Source organism: Ictidomys tridecemlineatus, chromosome 11 (assembly GCF_052094955.1).
Source record: "Ictidomys tridecemlineatus isolate mIctTri1 chromosome 11, mIctTri1.hap1, whole genome shotgun sequence".
NCBI lineage: Eukaryota > Metazoa > Chordata > Mammalia > Rodentia > Sciuridae > Ictidomys > Ictidomys tridecemlineatus.
The window spans coordinates 112,460,234-112,480,013 of record NC_135487.1 but is presented as its reverse complement, the minus strand read 5'-3'; the positions used below and the strand labels follow the sequence as shown (position 1 = coordinate 112,480,013).

General features: G+C 40.4%; 2 protein-coding genes across 2 annotated transcripts; both read left to right on the top strand.

Annotated features, from left to right (window-relative positions):
• The first annotated feature begins 772 nt into the window (after positions 1-772).
• Positions 773-16,582, top strand: LOC120890498 (uncharacterized). The gene is made up of 5 exons (XM_078027811.1): positions 773-1,859; positions 7,678-7,884; positions 8,648-8,696; positions 9,536-9,702; positions 16,251-16,582. Exons 1-5 carry the CDS (start codon positions 1,652-1,654, stop codon positions 16,580-16,582), a joined length of 963 nt encoding a protein of 320 aa, XP_077883937.1. The 5' UTR covers positions 773-1,651.
• LOC144368300 (myomegalin-like) lies at positions 11,026-19,449 on the top strand. The gene is made up of 4 exons (XM_078027114.1): positions 11,026-11,136; positions 16,251-17,577; positions 18,575-18,713; positions 19,002-19,449. The coding sequence occupies exons 2-4, from the start codon at positions 17,521-17,523 to the stop codon at positions 19,121-19,123; spliced, it is 318 nt and encodes a 105-aa protein (XP_077883240.1). The 5' UTR covers positions 11,026-11,136; positions 16,251-17,520; the 3' UTR covers positions 19,124-19,449.
• The last annotated feature ends 331 nt before the right edge of the window (positions 19,450-19,780 follow it).

The window sequence follows — 19,780 nt, the reverse complement described above, 5'->3', positions numbered from 1 at the left end:
CATGCATGAGGCACTGAGTTCAACTCTCGGCACCATAAAAAAAATAAAAAATAAAGGTATTGTGTGTCTACCTAAAACTAAAAAGAAAATTTTAAAAATTTAAAAAGCCAGCCTCAGGAAAAAGCAAGGCAGTAAACAACTCAGACCCATCACTAAATAAAATACAAAATAGGCCTGGGGATGTAGTGCAGTGGTCATGTGCCGCTAAGTTCAATCGCAGGTACCAAAAACATAAAAGAGAGAGAACATTGAAATGGTTAATTTTGCTTCCATTAAAATGCTAGAATCAGGTGGTAGTAATATTTATACCAGAACAGTTCTGAAAGAGGAATTTCCTTCTAGTACACTGCCAAAGTTAACTTTGCGATCTTTAAAAAAAAAAAAAAATCCCTAGTATTGAGAAAAATGAGGCTCAGGGCTTTTAATCCTCTTCATAGAGAATGAAACTGGTTCTATTTGAGAATTGTGAGGGGGCCCAGAGCCACTAAGTGTTGGAATGAGCTTTGTGGAAGGAAGGAAGCTGCAGTTAGTGAAATCCAGAAGAACCTGGATGAGTATCCAGGGATCAGGAGACCAAAATGCATTTTGACTTTGTCCAATTACATGAAGAGCATTCCATAATGATCCCCCCAGTCAGAGACGTTGTGCATGATGGATCAGCATAGCATTTCAGACCATTTCTTTAAACTCAACATGTGAGTTCTCCCAGGTTAAGTCCCTTAGTTGCTCCCTGAATTATATATACATAAATTATGTCTTCTTCTGAGGGAGGTGTCTGTATTGGAATGAGTGAAGGGGAGTTATTTAATGACCTCTGCATTTCTGAATATGTTTACAGAACACCATGACAATGAGGACAATGATAAAGAAGAGTCACTTTATTTCAGGTAACAATGAATGACCAGGGGCAAGAAAAAAATGGATAAAATAAAAGGGGTGCAGGAATCCTAAAAGTACAGAGCATGAGGTCAAATGTAGTCAAAGTTTCTTAAAGGCACAGTAGGAGTGCTGATTGCAGTGAAGTTGTTGATTCAACCCAAGATGATGGAACCCATTAGCAAAATTCTTTGTCTTCTTTATAGTATTGTAAGAGTAAGTCTTCTCAAGAATAACTGAGCAGCCTTGGGCACTTCTAGATCTTAAATAAATCATATGTTCCCTTTGTAAATGTCAAACTCAGGATGAGACTCAAAAATCATTTCTGTACTGTTAGCCTGAGCTCATCAACAGGTATTGCATAGCAAGAAAAATAGATAGAATAAAAATAATATCATGAAATAATATGGATGTGCAAAGAAGGCAAAATGTCTCTGAGACTCTTGAATTCAGGAGACTATTGATCAGACACTTGTGTCTAAAATTCACCATGCTTTATGCACAAGGTTGGCCCCTGCTATGCTTCTCATTGTGTGATCCTTCTGTGACTGTGTCTTATAGGTGAGTTAAGCCTCCTTCCTCATTAGCTTGTTATCTTGTTATCACTACACTGAGCACTGGTGGCCCTTGGTCTCTCTCATACCGTGGCACCTAAACTATGTCCTTGAGATGAAAATGGTTTTCTGGATCATTTTTGAAGGGAGGCACCTGTTTTGGACTCCACCCTTCAGCTTTGAATCGGGACCAGCTGGGAGACTGTAACTTCTAAATCACCATGATTTCATCTTTTGTTCTTCCCTGCCTCAGCTGTCTCAGCAGTATCAACAGTGAATTTCAGGAAGAGGAAGAGAATGACCTCCAGCTGGATGAAAAATATTTTCAGTACTCTGGTCATCCTAATTCATGTGACATACAAGAACTTGTCATAAGCTCTGTGTTCCCATCACATGAGTGTAAAGTCAGCTCTACTGTGGATGGAACCAGTGAGTACTCTTATCCTAATTCAGATGAATGCAACTTGTCTCCCTGGTAAATCACAAATTCTCTGCACTCAACTCCACTATCTAGGCTGAGACATATGCCTGAAGAGCCAGGAGACCATTTTGTTTCTCAGCAGGTGTAGAGGTCAGGTGGATCTGAAGCTTTGTTATTTTTCCTGCTAGGTCAGTTTTTTTTTAATCCTGGTCTGCAATGTGCCAGCCATAGTTGCAGGTAGACTGGAGTTAGGAGGAGGGGATTAGAAGCATCTCACAGACATCACTACAACTTTTTCCAGGAGGGATTGGTCAGACCTCAGTCTTTAAAGGGGTTAAATCATTCCTTCTGCAGTGTCCTTGGAAATTGCATTTATTTTCTTATGATTTCCTCTCTTCTTTTCATGAGATAGAATATTCAAAAATCATTGTGGAGGTCTTTTATGGTTCTTGAGTGTTGACGCACTTTCTCAACTTCCTCTGAGAAGGCTATCGTTCGATTAATCATTCCTGTTTCTGTTTCACCATACATTGCTGTAGTTTTCAACCCAAAGGAGCACAAATGATTCTTTCCTCCATAGATTACATGTTGAATCATCTGTTCCATCTGAGAGTTATGTTCTCATGTAAATTGTCAATGGCCAGTGTACATGTTGGGGAACTGACCCAGTTATTCAGTCAGCAGAGAGCATTTCTCTCCACAATTCCCAGGAATGTCACTCTTGTTGAACAAGAGCCATGAGTGGTAGAACCTTTATAGAGTATGTAGAGAAAAAAATATATTCTTGCCTCTCACTCAAGGTAGAGTTCAACTTTTCCTCAGATAAACTTTTGAAATTCTTGGGAGTCTTTACTCATTAAATCAGTTTTTAGGAAGAGCAGAAGTCTGATGTCTCACTGTATCAGAATGTTTTATAGTAAAATTAACTGACTAAATTTATTTTCCAACCCTTGCTTTAGTCAGTGCCTTTTCAGGTGTGACCATCTTTTTCTGTTTCCCATTTCCACTGAGGTGCAGTGATGCAAAAGTTTAATCTCAGTGTCACAACATTTCAGAAACAGAAATAAAATACATGTGTGACCTGTAACCACTGCCAAGGGATCTCTGTATACAGACTACTCCATTAAATCCTCAAGAGACACTATTCACAGTTGGTGGTTTCTCTACAGTAGTGCTGAGGACACTGAGATTCAGCATGATCACTGCCCCCCAATCTCCACTAGTGTGTGGTGGGAACACAGGGCCCATGTCTGCCTGACTCCTCAGCCAACATATTTTTACTGCTGTGCAGCCTGATCTTTCAAAGAGGAGGCTGGGTTGGGTGTTCACCCATTTCTAATTCTGTATGTTACAAATGTTTTTGAGACAATTTCAAAGAGAAACAGACATTGCTTCTCTGGAACAAAGAATTCATAAGGCCTCTCACATGGGTTTTTGAGCTATTAATCAGTATACTTTATCCCTGGGATGAGCCAGTGCCTCATCCATTCCCTCCAAATAGAGATGGACACATTCACCTTTATACATGAATCTGAAATGAAGAAAAAGAGCATTCTAATTGTACTAATATTCATCCTGTGTGGGTTCACTGACCCTAAAGTGTATATTGTGAACAGGACACAGCTGTAACTATAGTAGTGGTGCTGACCTCTCTGCTCGGACCTATCCTCTGTGTACATAGAAAGCCCTGCAGAAACAACATGAATATAACTAAGCGACAACTTGATATTTTGTTGAGGACTTTTACATCTTGCCCACTAATGGCATGCAACAATACTTTTAGAGTTTGATAAATGGCTCCAATAGTTGCAGAGGATCTTCTACTGTGAGCCTTGAAAAATGTCAGCAAGGTTCCTCCCTGATAAAAGCAGGTAACCGAAAACAGGACAAAATTCTAACCCAATTTAAAATATTTATTGCAGATGACCTAGAGGGTAGTAGTAGCTCTGTAGTCATTCACGGAAGTGGTAGAGAGAGTGAGTCTACATTGAATTACAGCCACTTTGAGACCAAACTACCCCAAAGCCCTTCAGTCTGAGTTCAAGGTAGTTTAAATGTAATATCCTTGAGGGAAGGTGAGACTTTCCCATGGGACTTCACAGATTTGGCCACTTTTCATAATAGATACTATATGTAGGAGGGGCTGGAGGTTTAGACACAGTGGAAATAAATATTGTACCCAATGATTGAGGGATCCAGCCTCAAGGAACTGAAAGAAGTAGATTGAAGGGGAGGAAATTTGATTTGATATAATGATACTAAATAGGTTTTCATGAAAAGGAATGGGCCAGGATTTCAGGGGTTGGACATATAAAAGGAGTTCTCCTTCCCACCAAAATTATGTAACGACAGAGTGGCTGGTAGAAAGCATGCTGTACAAGACCTTTGTGAAGAAACTGTCCACGTTGCCAAGAGTCCATGAAGAGATTCTTGTGTCAGTGGCCATTTTCAATCCTTCAGTGTCTAATCTCCTTTTTTTCTCTGTTTCACCATTGCTTTCACAAACAGGTATATTGGTTTAAGATATTTTCTCCTTCAGGTCAAGAGGATCTCTCATGCATGTTACTGAGTGTCTTCAATGACAGATGATTAATAATGGATGAACTGAGACTTGGGGACACACAGTACAATACAGGCAGGGAGCAGCACCTGTAGACAAAGACATGAATGCTGGAAAACAGTGAAGCAGAGTGAGAGTCAGGGAGGAGACAGCCTGACAAGGAAGGATGGTGTATAGGAGTGTTGGGATGTGATGTTGGATAACCTTGTGGGGCCAGGAATGAGGACTTCAAATGCAGGATAGGGAGTTGGAATTATTCAGGGGGATGTAGGAATGCAGTTTTCCCAAGCAGAGTGGGAACATGGTAAGAGCAGGACATTGAGTTAGAAGTTAGTGAGGCTGGGCTCAGTGGTCCCAGCAGGAGGTTCTTTCATGGCCAGGAGCATGAGGCCAGCATGGGTAACACTGTGCAGCTGTATCTTAACAAACGTTAACCTGATGAGACAGTTGATCTTTGGGGAAGTTCACAAGAAGAGAAGGTAGTGAGGAGGAGAGTAGAAGAATCTAGACACCAGTGATGAGAGTATGATGAGGTGTGCTCTCAGGGTGATGGAGCCAAACAGTCAGATTGAAGAAATTTTGAGAAAACTGAAGCAGATCATGGTGAGAATGAGGGATTTTCAAGGAGAGTGTGTGGAGAACACAGTAGTGGGCAGCAGGCCCTATTGTACCCAGTTCTTCCTGAGTCTGACCTGGATAGACATGAGGCTGCTGGAAACCTCCAGTCAGCTCAATTTCTAAGGACATCTATTCATTTCCCTAGGGACATAGAACTCAATTATATCAGGAGGAATGTCCAATTTGCCTCTGTAGTATGTGGAAAATATAAGGATTATGGACCCGATATCTCTTCACAGTTTCATACAATTGATTTATAATAAGGAGCCAGCTCCTCTGCTGCATTTCTTATAGCTGCTAACAGCCTCCAGGTGGCAACAGACTGTATATGTGTATGGATTGTAGGTGGTACATAGGCCACAAGGAGTCATAGGCAGAGAGGGTCCCATAACTAGGAATGTTATACAACCACTGGACACCCCTCTCCATGGTATCCTAGATTCTTTCCATGATCTTTCCTCCCTGGGAAGAGAGATCATTAACTCTTTTTATTTCAGTCACTTCATTGAGTCTCAATAGAATGTCCTCTCTACAAACAGTGATGGAGTTTAATAATCCTGGGAAAATAGCCTTGAACTCATTTTTTTCTTCAAAGCCATCTTAAGTGGATGATTTTTCTTCAGGGACACTCTTTTCTGGACACCTGCCTTTGTTGTGGTTGTTCTTGTTCAGTAACATATGACAGTAGAATGTATTTTGCAAATTACACATTAGTAGAGTATAACTTATCCTGTGGATGATGCCGCTCTTTTTGTTTATGATGTGAATTTACCCTGGTTATGTACTCAAATACAAGGCTAGTGAAGTCCAGTTAATTCTATTGTCTTTCCTGTTTCTCCCTCTCCTCCCATCCTTTTATTTTCCTTTGTCCAATACAGTAGATTTCTATTATTCCCTTCCCCAACCTCCCTTGTTTCCGGTTAGCATCTAGAAGTCAGAACATATAGCCTTTGGTGTTTGGGATTGGCTTATTTCACTTAGCATGATATCTCCAGTTCCATCCATTTCCTGCAAATGCCATTGTTTTATTTTTCTTTATGGCTGAGTAATATTCCATTCTCTATATACATTATATTTTCTTTATCCATTCATCTGTTGATGATGTCAAATGGTGGTTTCATTCCAAGTTTTCTAAGGAATCCTCATAGTGCTTTCCATAGTGGCTGCTCTGATTTTCAGTCCTACCCAAAATGTATGAGAGTACCTTTCTCACCCCATTCCCCACCAACATTTATTTTTACTTGAGTTCTTTATAATTGCCATTCTAATTCAAGTGAGATGGAATCTCTGTGTAGTTTTAATTTGCATTTCTCTAATTGCTAGAGATGATAAAGAGTTGTTCTTGTATCTTTTGGCCATTAGTATTTTTTCGGCTGTGAGGTGCATGTTCAGTGCTTTGCCCATTTATTTATTGGGTTATTTAATGTCTTTTTTTTTCTTTTGGGTTTTTAGTTTTTTGAGTTCTTAATACATCCTGAGGATTGAATGCTCTTGTCTGAGGTGCATATGGTAAAAATCTTTTCCCATTCTGTAGGCTCTCTCATCACATTATTGTTTCCTTTACTCTGAAGACGCTTTGCAGTTTGCCATCTCATTTATTGATTCTGGCCTTCTTAGCATCCAGGCACAGAAACCAAAGGTGACATATCCATCACACTCATGATCTCTGTCACTGTACCTGAGATACAAGCTGGTTTCCCAAATAGACCGGGACATAAGAAATGGGCATTCTGGATGGGGGTACTAACGAAAGAAAGAACTGGGATAGTTACCCTCTTCTCCTTTTAGGTGTCACTAAGAAGGCCTGCCTCCAATGGCCTTTGAGTGGGCATGTGAGCCCCAGTGTATCAGAGATGCAAGCCTTAGATGCACACCTGGATGTAAATGCCCAAATGAGTAGTTGTCAGGGGACAATGTTGGATCACCAGTTAATCTGTGGTGATGGTGGAGCCAGGCTGAGCCTTTCCTCTGCTATCTATAGCTGTGTAACCAACACTGACCCTGGAATATAGTGGATGCTCTTCCTAGATAGGAAAGGAAAGGGAATTGGTAAGCTCTGATCCACATGTTCATTGTCAGAATATTGTGGGTGGCAGAGATGGTGGGCCTCTCCATGTTCTCTCAGTCAGACTTAAAGCTGTGATTCTCTGACATAGTGATGTGAGCTGGATCCTGGGGTCTAGGGTTAAATACACTCTCAGGTCCTGGGCTGGCCTTTACCAAGTGCATATCTTAGGTGCTTTCATCTCTTTCATGGTTTATTAGTTAAAATAATTTCCATAGTACCAATTCAGTAAAAATAAAATAGGTGTCTATAACTTCCATATTTCTTGAATATTTTCAAGAATTGGAAGCACACTTGCCTCCTGTCAAGTTTATCATAATGGATATGCCAGAATCATCAACAAAATGAAAGTATCAGTCTCAATGTCTTTATTTTTATGTGGTACTGAGGATAGAACCCAGGGCCTCATGCATTTGAGGCAAGTACTCTAACTCCAAGCTACAACCCCAGCCCTGAAAGTATCAGTCTCTATAAGCTACACATCAATCCTTAGACTTTCTTGTGCAAGGCTGCTTTCTTGATTAGGTGACTCTTCGGGGTCAATAGTTGTGTCACAGGATAATAGTTCCTGTTTTATTTTCAGAACTGAATTTGGATACTTGCATTGAACTGCAGAACCCTCCCAAGCTTGAGGGTGATGCCCTTGGAGGCTTGGATGTCAAAACACCTGGATGTGAGCTGCATGTCCTCACTGATACCATGAGTGTCATGAAACAGAAGATCATGAAAAGAAAACAACTCTTCTGCAAGTGGAGAATGGCATGCAGATTCCCAGGACTTCAAGCTTCGGGTAGAGTGGTGATGGCTTCTGTGGCTCTGGGATGCACTTACCTATTTTAGCTCTCTATGAGGATATAGCTCCTTCTGCTGTGATTTCTCTTCACCATTGGTTTTTTCCAACAGCAGATGGAGACTGTCTGGTCTTATGTCTCTATTTTATGGTCTCCCACCCTGAGAGGCCGTTCCATCTCCACATCCTGTTTGCATTCAGAAATCTGCTCTGTTCCTACATCTGCTGTCCTGATATTCCCTATAACTGACACAGGAAAGCCCAGCTTAATTGGGGGTCCTAATCCCATGAAAAGCATCTTTCAGACACATGCCACCTTCCCTATAATCACACACTGTCTAGGCTTTTGATCTACCCTGCTTCCCTGACTCTGCTGCCTCTTTCTTCTGGGAACATGGCCTTCATACGTCACTGGCACATGGCTCCTTCTTGGACCCTCCTTGGCAAACAGGACTAAGTCAACACACAAAGAAAAATTGTGAAAACTGATGGGAAAGATTATGACAACTGAACTTTATTTGGGCTGTAGGTGACAGACCCAAACAGGTCTGGAGTCATTTTGTCTTCACCCCTTAGCCCACTCCATTTTCCATGACCCTTTTTTCTGCTCATTCCTGATCTGAATTGTAATAACTTTCAAGATTTCCTGCAGATTCTTTTTCCTGTCTAGCCAAGGTGACTGAAGAACCCACATGGGCTCTGTGTTGAAATGGGTGAAATAGCACTATGTAATGACTCCTGGATGTTTTTGAATTGATTGTAGAAAACCATGAGAATGATGATGAAAAAGACCAAAATTCACTGAATTCCAGGTAACAACAAATAATGTAGAGATTGTAAGAAAGGGCAAAATAAGGGGTTAAGGATAACCTGAAAGAATAGACCATGAGGTCAAAAGTAGACACATTTGATGACCAAATGTAAAAAAGACTACTGTTGGCAGGGGTGATGTTGACTAAGCCCAGTGTGATGGAGCCCTTTAGCAAGGTTATCTTTTATCTTCCTGGTGCTGGTATAGTGGGCGTGACTGAGAAGAACTGCACAGTCAGTCTTGGGCATTTCTTCCTTTTAACAAAATCACTTGTTTATTTTAAGTTGAATAACTAGAATTAGAGGCATACTATCTTTCTATACTATGGCCTGATAATCGCAGACAGGTATGTCATAGCAAGAAAAACAGAAATACGCTCCCTTTCTACCCCTTTCCCCCCCTCCAAAAAAATGTATTATGTCAAAAAAAAGGATAGAAAAAGTTCTAGAAGGCACATATTCATTGGGCACTCTATCATGTACCAGGCTGTATTTGCTGGCCATCTATATGCAAGTGTCAGTATCAGTCATGCCCTAGGTTCAACTACAGCTTTGCTTCTCATTGTATGATCCTTCTGTAGTTGTACTTTATAGATGAAGTTGAGCCTCCTTTCTCATCAGCTTGTTATCTGGCCAGTACACTGGACACTGGTGGCTCTCCCTCTCTCGCTCATACCATGGCACCAGAACTATGTCCATGAGTTGAAAATTATTTTATGGATCACTTTTGAGGGGTGGAATGTGTTTGGGGACTCCACCCTTCATCTTTAAATCAGAACCAGCTAGGAGGCTGTAGCTTCTAAACCATCTTAATTTTATCTGTTATTCTTCCTTGTCTCAGCATTCCCAATGGTGAGCTGCAGGAGAAGAAAGAGGATGACCTTTTGCTGGGGAAAACTTATTTTCTACCCTCGGATCATCCTAATTCATCTAACACACAAGAACTTGTCAGAAACTCTGTCTTCCCATCAGCTGAGCCTACAGTCAGTTCTGCTATGGATGAAGCCAGTGAGTACTCCTATCATAATTCAGATGAATCGAACTTGTCTCTCTGTGAAAGCAAAAATTCTCTGCACTCAACTCTGCTGTGTAGGCTGAGATATATGCAGGCAGAGGCAGGAGACCCATCTTGTTTCAGAGTAGGTACAGAGGTCAGGTGGATCTTAAGCTTTGCTGTTTTCCCACGGCCTGGTCAGGTTTATTTCATTGTTGCCTTTGCTATGTCAGCCATATATTTGCATGTAGGTTGCAATTAAGAGGGAGCACATCATGAGCACTTCAGAGACTCTGACTGATTCTGTCTTTAAAGTATGTCCACTGTGCTTGGCATGGGGGCTCAGGCCTATAATCCCAGGGGCTTAGGAGGCTGAGTCGGGAGAATAATGAATTCAAAGCCAGCCTCAGCAACAGCGGGGTGCTAAGAAACTCAGTGAAACCCAATTTGTGAATTAAACACAAATTAGGGCTGGGATGTAGCTCAGTGATCAAGTCCCCTGAGTTAAATCCCTGCTGCCCCCCCCAAAGAAAAATATGATGTCCACCATTTCTATTCATGATCTTTTCTGCCTGTGGATCAAGATCAATAAATTCCTTTTTTTGTCCCATGCCCTGGTGTCTCTGTAGAATGTTCTCTCCAGAAATAGTGACTAAGATTAATTTTATTTGGATACAAAACATGAAGTCGTTGTTACTTCAAAGCCCTCTTTGTCAATTGGATTACTTTATTTTAGGAACTTTTGCATGGGCACCACCCACCCAAGAATACCTAGGCACATGTACAAAAGATGACATGTCCATTGGACACATGATTTCTGTCACTGTGCCTGGGTTGCTAGGTTGGGTCAATTGGCAGGGACATAAGAAATGGGTTTTTCAGGAGTGGTTAGCAAAGGGAGAATTGGGATTGTTACTGAACCCTCTTCTTCTTTCAACTTCCTCAGAGAAGGCCCAAGGGCCTTTGAGTGGACATGTGAGCCCATACATATCATAAATGCAAGTTTCCCATGCACAGGTGGAGTCAAGAGCCCAAAGGAGCAGTTATCCATCAGATAAATAGATCCCTCTTGTGTGTATTACACATTGTTTATATATGTGCTTTATCATATATAATGGGTATACATGCAGTGTATCATTATTATGCATATTTTCAAATTCCTTAGGATGAGTTTTCCTTTCTTTAATAATGTGTTTCTCCTTTGATTTTGCTTGATTTTTATTATCTCTTCCTTCCCCAAAGCACAACCTACCTCCACTCTGATTTTCTAGTGTTTTCAAATATATCTGGGTGTTATTGGATTTTACAAATCCTGTCTTATTTGCACATACTTACAGAGCATGTCCTCAATGATGCCACAGGTGTCTGCAAACAAAAGATAATTACAAGAAAAATTCTGATGAGCAAGAGGAAACTAGCATGCAGATTCCCTGGCCTTCAGGCTTCAGGTATATTGGCTCTGGGATGCACTTGACTCCTTTTAACTCTGTAAGATTGTAGCTCCTCCTTCTGCAGTGATTTCTCTGCACCTGTGCTTGTCTCCAACAGGAGATGGAGCCTCTATTTGGTCTTATCTGTATTTCCCATGGCCTTGTAGCCCTGACCTGCCCTTCCATCTACATTCCCTGTTTACATTCTGAAATCTGCTCTGTTCTCATGCCTGCTCTCCTAATATTCTTGATAACTGCCGCAGGGAAGCCCAGTCCCAACCCTATGAAGAGCATCTTTCAGACACATGCTACCTTCTCTTAAATTCTATACTTTCTACACTTTTTTTGCCTTCTGTGCCTGACTTCCTTGACTTCATTACCTCTTTCTGCTGGGAATGAGTTTTTCCTAAGTTACTAGCACATGGATCTCTCTCTGGGGGTTTTCATAGGGAACAAGTCTAACTCAAACCTGGGTTGTTATCTTTTTTTAATATTTATTTTTTAGTTGTAGTTGGACATAATGCATCTATTTCACTTATTTATTTTTATGTGGTGCTGAGGATCAAACCCAGGGTTTTGTACATTCGAGGCAAGTGCTCTACCACTGAGCCACAAACCCAGCCCCCTGGATTGTTAATTTAGACATGCAAATTAAAGTGTCATTTTTTATTATGTTTTTTATTACTTCTTTTTAGTTATTCATGAGAGTAGAGCCCATTTTGAGATCATATAGAAGCATGGAATATATATTAATCTAATTAGGACCCAAGGCTTTTGATGTACATAAAGGTGACATTCTCTGCATTGTGTACCTATATGTACATAGCAAAATTATGTCAGCTTCATTCTTTTTCTTACCATTCATTTCCTTTCCTTACGGTACTCTTTTTCCTTCATTTCCCTTTGTCTAATACCTAGAACTTGTATTCTTCCCCTCTTCCCTCATTAGTGTAGATTAACTTCCAAATGTCAGAGAAAACATTTGATATTTGTATTTGGGGAGACTGACTTAATTTACTTAGCATAGTAGTCTCCACATTCATCCATATACTGGCAAATATCATAAAGTTATTCTTCTTTATGGCTGAGTAATACATGTATGTGTGTGTGTGTGTGTGTGTGTGTGTGTGTGTGTATCAAAACCTAGGTTGACTCCATATCTTACCTATTGTGACTTGTGCTGCTAAAAACATTGATGTGATTATATCACTATAGTGTGCTGAGGATAGCCTCTTCAACAAATGGGGCTGGAAAAACTGGAAATCCATATGTAGTCAAATGAAATTTAGCCCCTCTCTCTTAAAAGTAGACCAGAAACCCTGCATCTACCAGAAGAACATGTAGGCCTAACACTCTAACATTGAGGCTCAGGAACTGAATTCCTTAAGTAGACTCCTAAAGTTCAAGAAATAAAATGAAACATCCACAAATGGGATGGCATCAACCTGAAAAGTGTTAAAATTGATGAGCAATCATCCTGGATAAAAAGCTGTATTGCAAGACCAGAAGATGGTGAGATAGTGGAAAGCTGCATTACATTGTCTCATGAGCACAGCAGCAGGAATATAGACACTTACTGAGGTTGATAAAAAAGTAATTTCACAAAATATAATAGTGTACATTCAGTTGGACTAGGGAATCAGAAATTTGAGTACAAAAAGAAAGAATAAGAATATGTAGATGCCAACTCACCTGCCACATGGGTACCGAAAGCAGCAAGGATTCCCCACAAAGGGAGGGGAGAACACAGAGAAACACAGATTGAGTACAGAAAAGCCTGAAATCAGAGAAGCTGCCTGAACTTGTTTGATTTAGAGGTTGCAGTATTTAAAATCTTAACAATTAGAGAAATGTAAATCAAAACTACACTGAGAATTTACTCACCCCACTCAGAATGGTAAATATTAAAAATAAAAGCAACAGTAAATGATGACAAGGATGTGGGGAAAGAGATTCACTTAATACATTGCTGGTGGAATTGCAAATTGGTGCAACCATTCTGGAAAGCAGTGTGGAGCTTTTACACAAAACTTGGAATGGAACCGCTATTTGACCCCATTATCCCACTCACTTTATACCCAAACAACTTAAAATCAGCACACTGCAGTGACATACCACTTCAATATTTAATATCAGCTCAATTCATAATAGTCAAGCTATGGAATCAACATAGGTGCCCCACATCAGATGAATAGATAAAGAATTTGGTACACATACAAAATGGAATACTACTCAGCCATAAGGAAGAATGAAATTATATCATTCACCAGTACATGGATGGAACTGGAGACTATCATGCTTTGTGAAATAAGGCAGTCCCAAAACCCAAAGGCAGAATGTGGATGCTAACTCACAACTAGAGAGTGAAAGATTAGAGGTTCATTGGACTAGACAAAGGGGAATGAAGAGAAGGGGGGAACATGTAATAGGAAAGACAGGAAAATGAATAAGACACATCTTTCCTATCTTCATGTATGAATATACAAACAATGAAGTTCTTCGTCATGTACAACCACAATAATGGGGGATCCTATTTTCAACAATTTATACTTATTCTATGTATGTATAATATGCCAAAATATGCTATTATGTAAAAATAATAATATTTTTAAAAAGAATTTTCAATAAAAATACTGTATTCCTAGATTTGGGGTTGTAGCTCAGTGGCGGAGCACTTGCCTAGCATGTGTGAGGCACTGATTGGATCCTCAGCACCACGTAAAAATAAATAAAGTAAAAGTATTAAACAAAAATAGCTCTGCCAAAAGAAAAATACTGTATTCCTAAATATATATATATATATTGTAATTCCCACCACTTCAAGTTGGGATGTTAATATATTAGCCTACATAGTTGTCTCCTACTATCTAATTCTTGAAGTAGTTTTCTATTTCAGTTTGTTTTTTATTATTGGTACCACTGTTAAATACAAAACACCAGACAATAAGTAATGCTGCAGAGCTCTAGTAACAAAACAGCATGATATCGTCACAAAAATAGACCCAAAGACCAATAGGACAGAGTAGAAGACAGAGTCAAATCCAATACTTAGAGCCCACTGGTACTTAACAAAGGTGCAAAAATATACATTGGAGAAATGAGCCTTTTTAATAAATGGTTCTGGGACAGCAGGATAATAACTATGTAGAAAAATAACACTAAAACCTTATTTCTCACCCTGCACAAAACTCAAATAAAAATGGATCAAACACTTAGGAATTAGACCAGAAACTTTACAACTGTTAGAAAAGAATGTAGTACCACCATTCTACATATAATTGTTGGCACCAGCTTCCTCAAAAGTACATGAACTGAAACTATGAATAAATAAATAAGTGGGACGCCATCAAACTACAAAACTTCTTCCCAGCAAAGGAAAGAAAGAAGAGTGTGAAGAGAGAGCCTACAGAATGGGAAAAATATCTTGGCCAGCTACTCATCTGATAAGGGATTAATACCCCAAATATATAAGTAACTCAAAGCACTTCATACAAAAATATCCCAAATAACCCAATCAATAAATGGGTAATAGAAAAAATGAAATAGAAACTTCGTAACCAAAAAAAATTACAAATAGCCAAATAGATGAGAAAAGGTTCAATATCACTAGCAATTAGGGAAAGCAAATGAAAACAATGCTAAAATTTTATCTGACTCCAGAATTGCAATGTTCAAGAATATACATTAAAAAAATGCAGGCAAGGTTGTGGGGAAAATGTAAACTTGTATATTGTTAATGGGACTGCAGACTAGTACAAGTCCAGAAACCACTATAGAGATTCATCAAAAAACTAGAGATGTAAACATCGTATGAGGATCTGCCCACTCCTTGGTATTTTGCCAAAACTTCTAAAATCAGCATACTACAATGATAGCTACCTCAATGTTTATAGCAGCACATTTCAGAATAGCTAAATTATGGAATCATCTTAATAGATAAATAAATTTTATAATTCTGACGCATATATATGATATGTGTGTAAACACACACATACACACATTGGGGTTCTTCAAAGGCATAAAAGAAAATGAAATAATGACATTTCAGGTAAATGGATAGCAATGAGAATATCATGCTTCGTGAAATAAGCCAAACACAAAAACTCAAAGTTGAATGCTTACTCTCATGCAGAAACTAGAGTAAAACAAAGGAAATGGGGAGGGCAGGATAGGATATCATACAGATAAAGGAAAGAGCAGTAATGGAGAAGATTGAGAGGCAGAGTGCAGAGATGGTAAGGGGAGTCAATGCAGATGATTGTTTTGTTGTTTTATAGATGAACACAATATATTTATATATTTTTTTAACCTGGTGCTTAGGGTTGATCAAAGGGACTCAGGCATTTGAGGCAAGTTTTCTTGACTAAGCCACAACCCCAGCCCCAGAATGAATTCTTAAAAAGTTGTTATGTGGACATATAAATATACCACAGGGACTCCACCTTTATGCATAGGTAGAAAGAAGCAATCAAATATAAATTAATAGATGAACAAAAACGAAGTCTAGTAGATGAAAGAGATTTGGGAAATGTTAGGGGGAATGGGAGAAAAAAAAGAGAGGGAAGGGGGCAATCATGAACTGAAGTCAAATTGCATGTGTGTATGATTTTGTCCGAATGAACCCACTACTATGTATAACTACACAGTTCTAATTTTAAAAAAGAAATATAGATAAGAAAATCATTATGAAATTTTCTGTGTGCGACATCCTTTTTCCTGACAGAGAAAGCATCATCCATGTTCCTTGAGTCTTCTGTGGCTGCCTTTCTTCTCATTCTTCTTCTTGCCACAGTTGTCCTATTGCTCTGTTTGGGTCATTGCCCTGTACACATTCTTATTCAATTGTCTGTGCCTTTTCTATACAGAAAACTTTCATGTTTATAATATTTCCCTGAATAGCCCACTTGTCAATGAAATCAAAATTTTTTTCTGAAAGTTTATCATCATGTAATCATGTAAGAAAGATTATAAAACTAAAGAAACCAAAAGGTGTCTAGGGGCTTGATCCACCCTGCATTTCTGAAGGCTGCCTTTCTTGAGCCTGGGCTCTTTCACTGTCTCTGCAATGGTGAGAACCTAGGATATTATCATGAATAACAGCAGATCTTTATTATTGTGGTTTTCTTTTTCAGAGCTGGATTCAAATGATGCTTCAGGAATGAAGAACTCTCTGAAGCTAGAGGGTGATACTAAGGATGGCTCCTTCGCCAACAAGCATGGCCGCCACATCATAGGCCACATTGATGACTATACTGCTCTCAGAGAGCAGATTGCGGAGGGGAAACAGCTGGTTGAACAGATCCAGTCTCTCCTGACACCCACATGCAACTTCCTGGGCCTTGAAGCTCAGGACTCAGAGGTAGTCACACCTGCAGCTCCTGCCTTCACTCTTTCTTTGTGCCCTTCATCCTTAATTCTAGTTTCTTCTCCCCTATTTATTTTTGTGGCCTGCATCTCCCAATGACAGAGAAAGCATCTTCCAATTATTCTAGCCAAGCCCTTGTTTCCCTATCTCCTGATTCATTCTATGTTCTACTCTGTGGTATAGGAAACCAACTAGATATTCTGCCTCAGAGCCACAGAGATGTCTGTGCAGTGTTGCCACCATCCTCAGTAAAGTATTTGTTAAGAGTTGATGCCCATATGATGTTGAAATCAGCACGGTCTCATGGCTCATTATCTATTATACTCATGCTGACCCCTGTGGATTAAAATCAATCAGATGGACAGGTACTAAGGGATTTGCATCCATAAAGGCCTTGTGTGTGGAAAGAGTAAGAACCTGGAAATGGGAGGAGGCAATCTGCAAATGCTTCTCAGAGTACATCTCTGTTGAGAGACAACAAGTGCCAATGGCTGTGCTGTCTGAGCCACCAGAGACCCATGGATGTATAGACAGAGCCTTGCATCCAGGTAACCCCCACTTCAGGGCAAGATACATACCCCTATTCATAAACCAACTAATGGGCCACAGGCCCAATGTGAGAAGTCACCTCTTGTGCCTCGAGTTCACTGGTGCAGAGGGGTCTTTTATTGTATGCGAGGAAGGTAAAAGGTCTGTAGAGGACATGACATGGGAATGAGCTGTGACAGCCTTATATAGGGTGTCCAGGTGAGGAGTCATTCCAGGTAAAAGGAGCCACACTTCAGTCCTGGGACCTCAAAGGGATGAGCCAGGGTTTCCAGGTTCAAGCAGCCCATGCTTTGTGCCTCATCAACAAAGGAAGCTTGAGTCTTGTGCAGGGCTGCAATGTCGTGAACCCTGAGATGTCTCAACTTCAGTGATGTCCATGGCTCCCTCCCACCTTTCCACAGGCACCAGGCAGCAAATGTTTCCATGAGCTAAGAAGCAGTGCTCATGCCCTGCAGCACACCCTAGATGAGTCAGCCTCACTCCTGACCATGTTCTGGAGAGCAGCTTTACCAAGCTTCCACGGCCCTGGGCTGCCTGGCGAAGTGGTAAGAGGCCAGTGTTGTCTTCTGGTATAAGCCCTGCTCTTCTGCCCCATGAGATTCTGTATTCTCAGTTCCAGGGCTTTCTGAGGGTCAGGAGCTACATAGGTTGTTAGAATGTGCTGGATCTTAATGTAGCATCCTGGAGGGAGACCCCTGGTGGATGTTTTCATTGAAGCTCTGATTACCTTACTTTGTCCTCACACCCCAAACCCCAAGATAATAATTCAAAGAGAAGAAAAGGAAATGGAGAAGTACAGACATAGATGCCCTGGTAATCTATAAATATCTGCTTCCAATAAATCTGGAGTTTGAACTAAAATTCAGGGGCCTTTGAAGCTTCTCCATTCCTCAGGGCTTCTTGGTCAAAAGATCAAAGGAAGTCACTGTGATCCTGCAGCTTCTTTCAGTCATGCTCCTAGAATCCCAACACACCTTTTATCTGTGTTCCAATCTGGGGAAAAGGTAGAGCCCCTAAAGAATTGTCCTGCTTTGGGTGGGCTAGTCTCTGGATCCCCACACTAGTTTTTATTTCCATATTGATGTAACTGGTATGTTTGGGGAAAAAAACTATGCTAATTACAAGGAAGCACTTTAGCATCTTCAGGTTCATACAGACATTTTGAAATGTGAACACTGTCATCAGGCAGCCCTGTGTCCCAGACATAGTATCTCTGAAATTCCAAGTCCTGCATGGATGGGAGAAGGGTGAGACAAAACTACTTCAAGGACTGATTTGGAGGTCTTGTTCACAGTTGGGAGTTGCTGTGGGTCTGGAGTCACAGTCTCCTTGATCCTTGATTGGGGGCTTTCAGGTTCTCAACATTCCTACCTGTGGTCTTTTTCTCAACTGTTCTGAACTGAGGGATTGAGAAGTTATAATGAAGGGAACTCAGTCTGCTGAGAAGATTATAGAGTTCTGCTTCTGATTGGTAGGAACCACGAAGGACTGCATACATTCGGTCTCCAAACTGTTGTCTGAGAGCTTGTCCTTCTTCCCCAGGATGAATCAATGGAAAGGGAGCTCCTGGATCTGCGAGCCCAAGTATCCAAACAGGAGAAGCTCCTTGAGAGCACAGCTGAACGTCTGAAGACTGCTAACCAGCAGAAGGAGAACATGGAGCAGTTCATTGTCAGCCAGCGTAGGTGCCCCTGAGCTGTGGAGCAGCAGAGGAAAGGGCTGGTCTTGCAGATGTCCCACTTGTGCTGCAGATAAACAGTGACCACAGAGGCACTGGGAATGTTGGGAAGGGAGAGTCTGATGCACTGGGCCCAACCCTCCTGTGACATGAGCAATTATGGTTGCAGAAGGAGGGGGGGACAAAGGGGTCAGCAAGAGGCCATGATTGAGGGGTGAGAAGAAAATGCATGCCCAGCAAATAGGGCCCAGTTGGAAATTTCTTCTTTCTGGGGCTCTTTTCTTCTTTCAGTGACCAGGACACATGATGTTTTGAAGAAGGCAAGGACTAACTTGGAGCGAAAGCAACGATTGCATCTTACACAGTCACAGAGCCTGCTTCAAATACATCACCATCTGACATCAGCTCTGTAAGTGACCCTGACCTCCTTTACCTTCTAGGAGATATCAGGTTCACCACACAGGTCTTAGCTCCTGGATAGCCTCCTCTTAAGATTCCATCCCTTCACGCTTCTGCCCGCTCAGCTTTCTTCCCTGTTATTATTCTCCTCTCCTCACCATCTCTCCCCTTTAGCCCAATTTTCTCTCCTTGATGTCAGTCAAGCAAGGAGGCAGAGAAATGCAGTTCAGTTGGTCCCTGAGGGAAGAAACTTTCAAAGTCTCTCTGTGAATTAGTTGTCTACCAAGAGATCTTGAGGCCATATGTGCATTCTGGACTTTCCTGAACTACTTTATGAAAAACCAAATAAGGCATAACCTTATAAATTGACTTTAGTGCACAAAATTAGGTTAAGAACAGAATTTTATTTTAACACCTCATTATCTTTAGAAAACATAAAGGAAGATCCATTTGGTCTCCTGGATATAAAAGAAAAAACTGATAATGAAAAAAAGATGTATGAAAGATGATATGTCATGAGCTTTGTAATGTTTTGAACAACCAATAAAAAAAAATAAAAGAAAAAAAACTCGTTAAGGGAAAAGTTTTAAAATATATATATATAGCAGATATTCTTTACATTCACTTAAATGCTGTGCTAATAATTCCCTAGAAATCCTATTAAGAGAAAC

Coding starts and splice junctions, on each gene's coding strand:
- LOC144368300 (XM_078027114.1), top strand. CDS start 17,521: ATGTTCTGGAGAGCAGCTTTACCAAGCTTCCACGGCCCTGGGCTGCCT. Junction 17,578..18,574: donor CTGGGCTGCCTGGCGAAGTG/GTAAGAGGCCAG, acceptor CTTCTTCCCCAG/GATGAATCAATGGAAAGGGA. Junction 18,714..19,001: donor GCAGTTCATTGTCAGCCAGC/GTAGGTGCCCCT, acceptor TTCTTCTTTCAG/TGACCAGGACACATGATGTT.
- LOC120890498 (XM_078027811.1), top strand. CDS start 1,652: ATGATTTCATCTTTTGTTCTTCCCTGCCTCAGCTGTCTCAGCAGTATC. Junction 7,885..8,647: donor CCCAGGACTTCAAGCTTCGG/GTAGAGTGGTGA, acceptor AATTGATTGTAG/AAAACCATGAGAATGATGAT. Junction 9,703..16,250: donor TTCTGCTATGGATGAAGCCA/GTGAGTACTCCT, acceptor TTTCTTTTTCAG/AGCTGGATTCAAATGATGCT.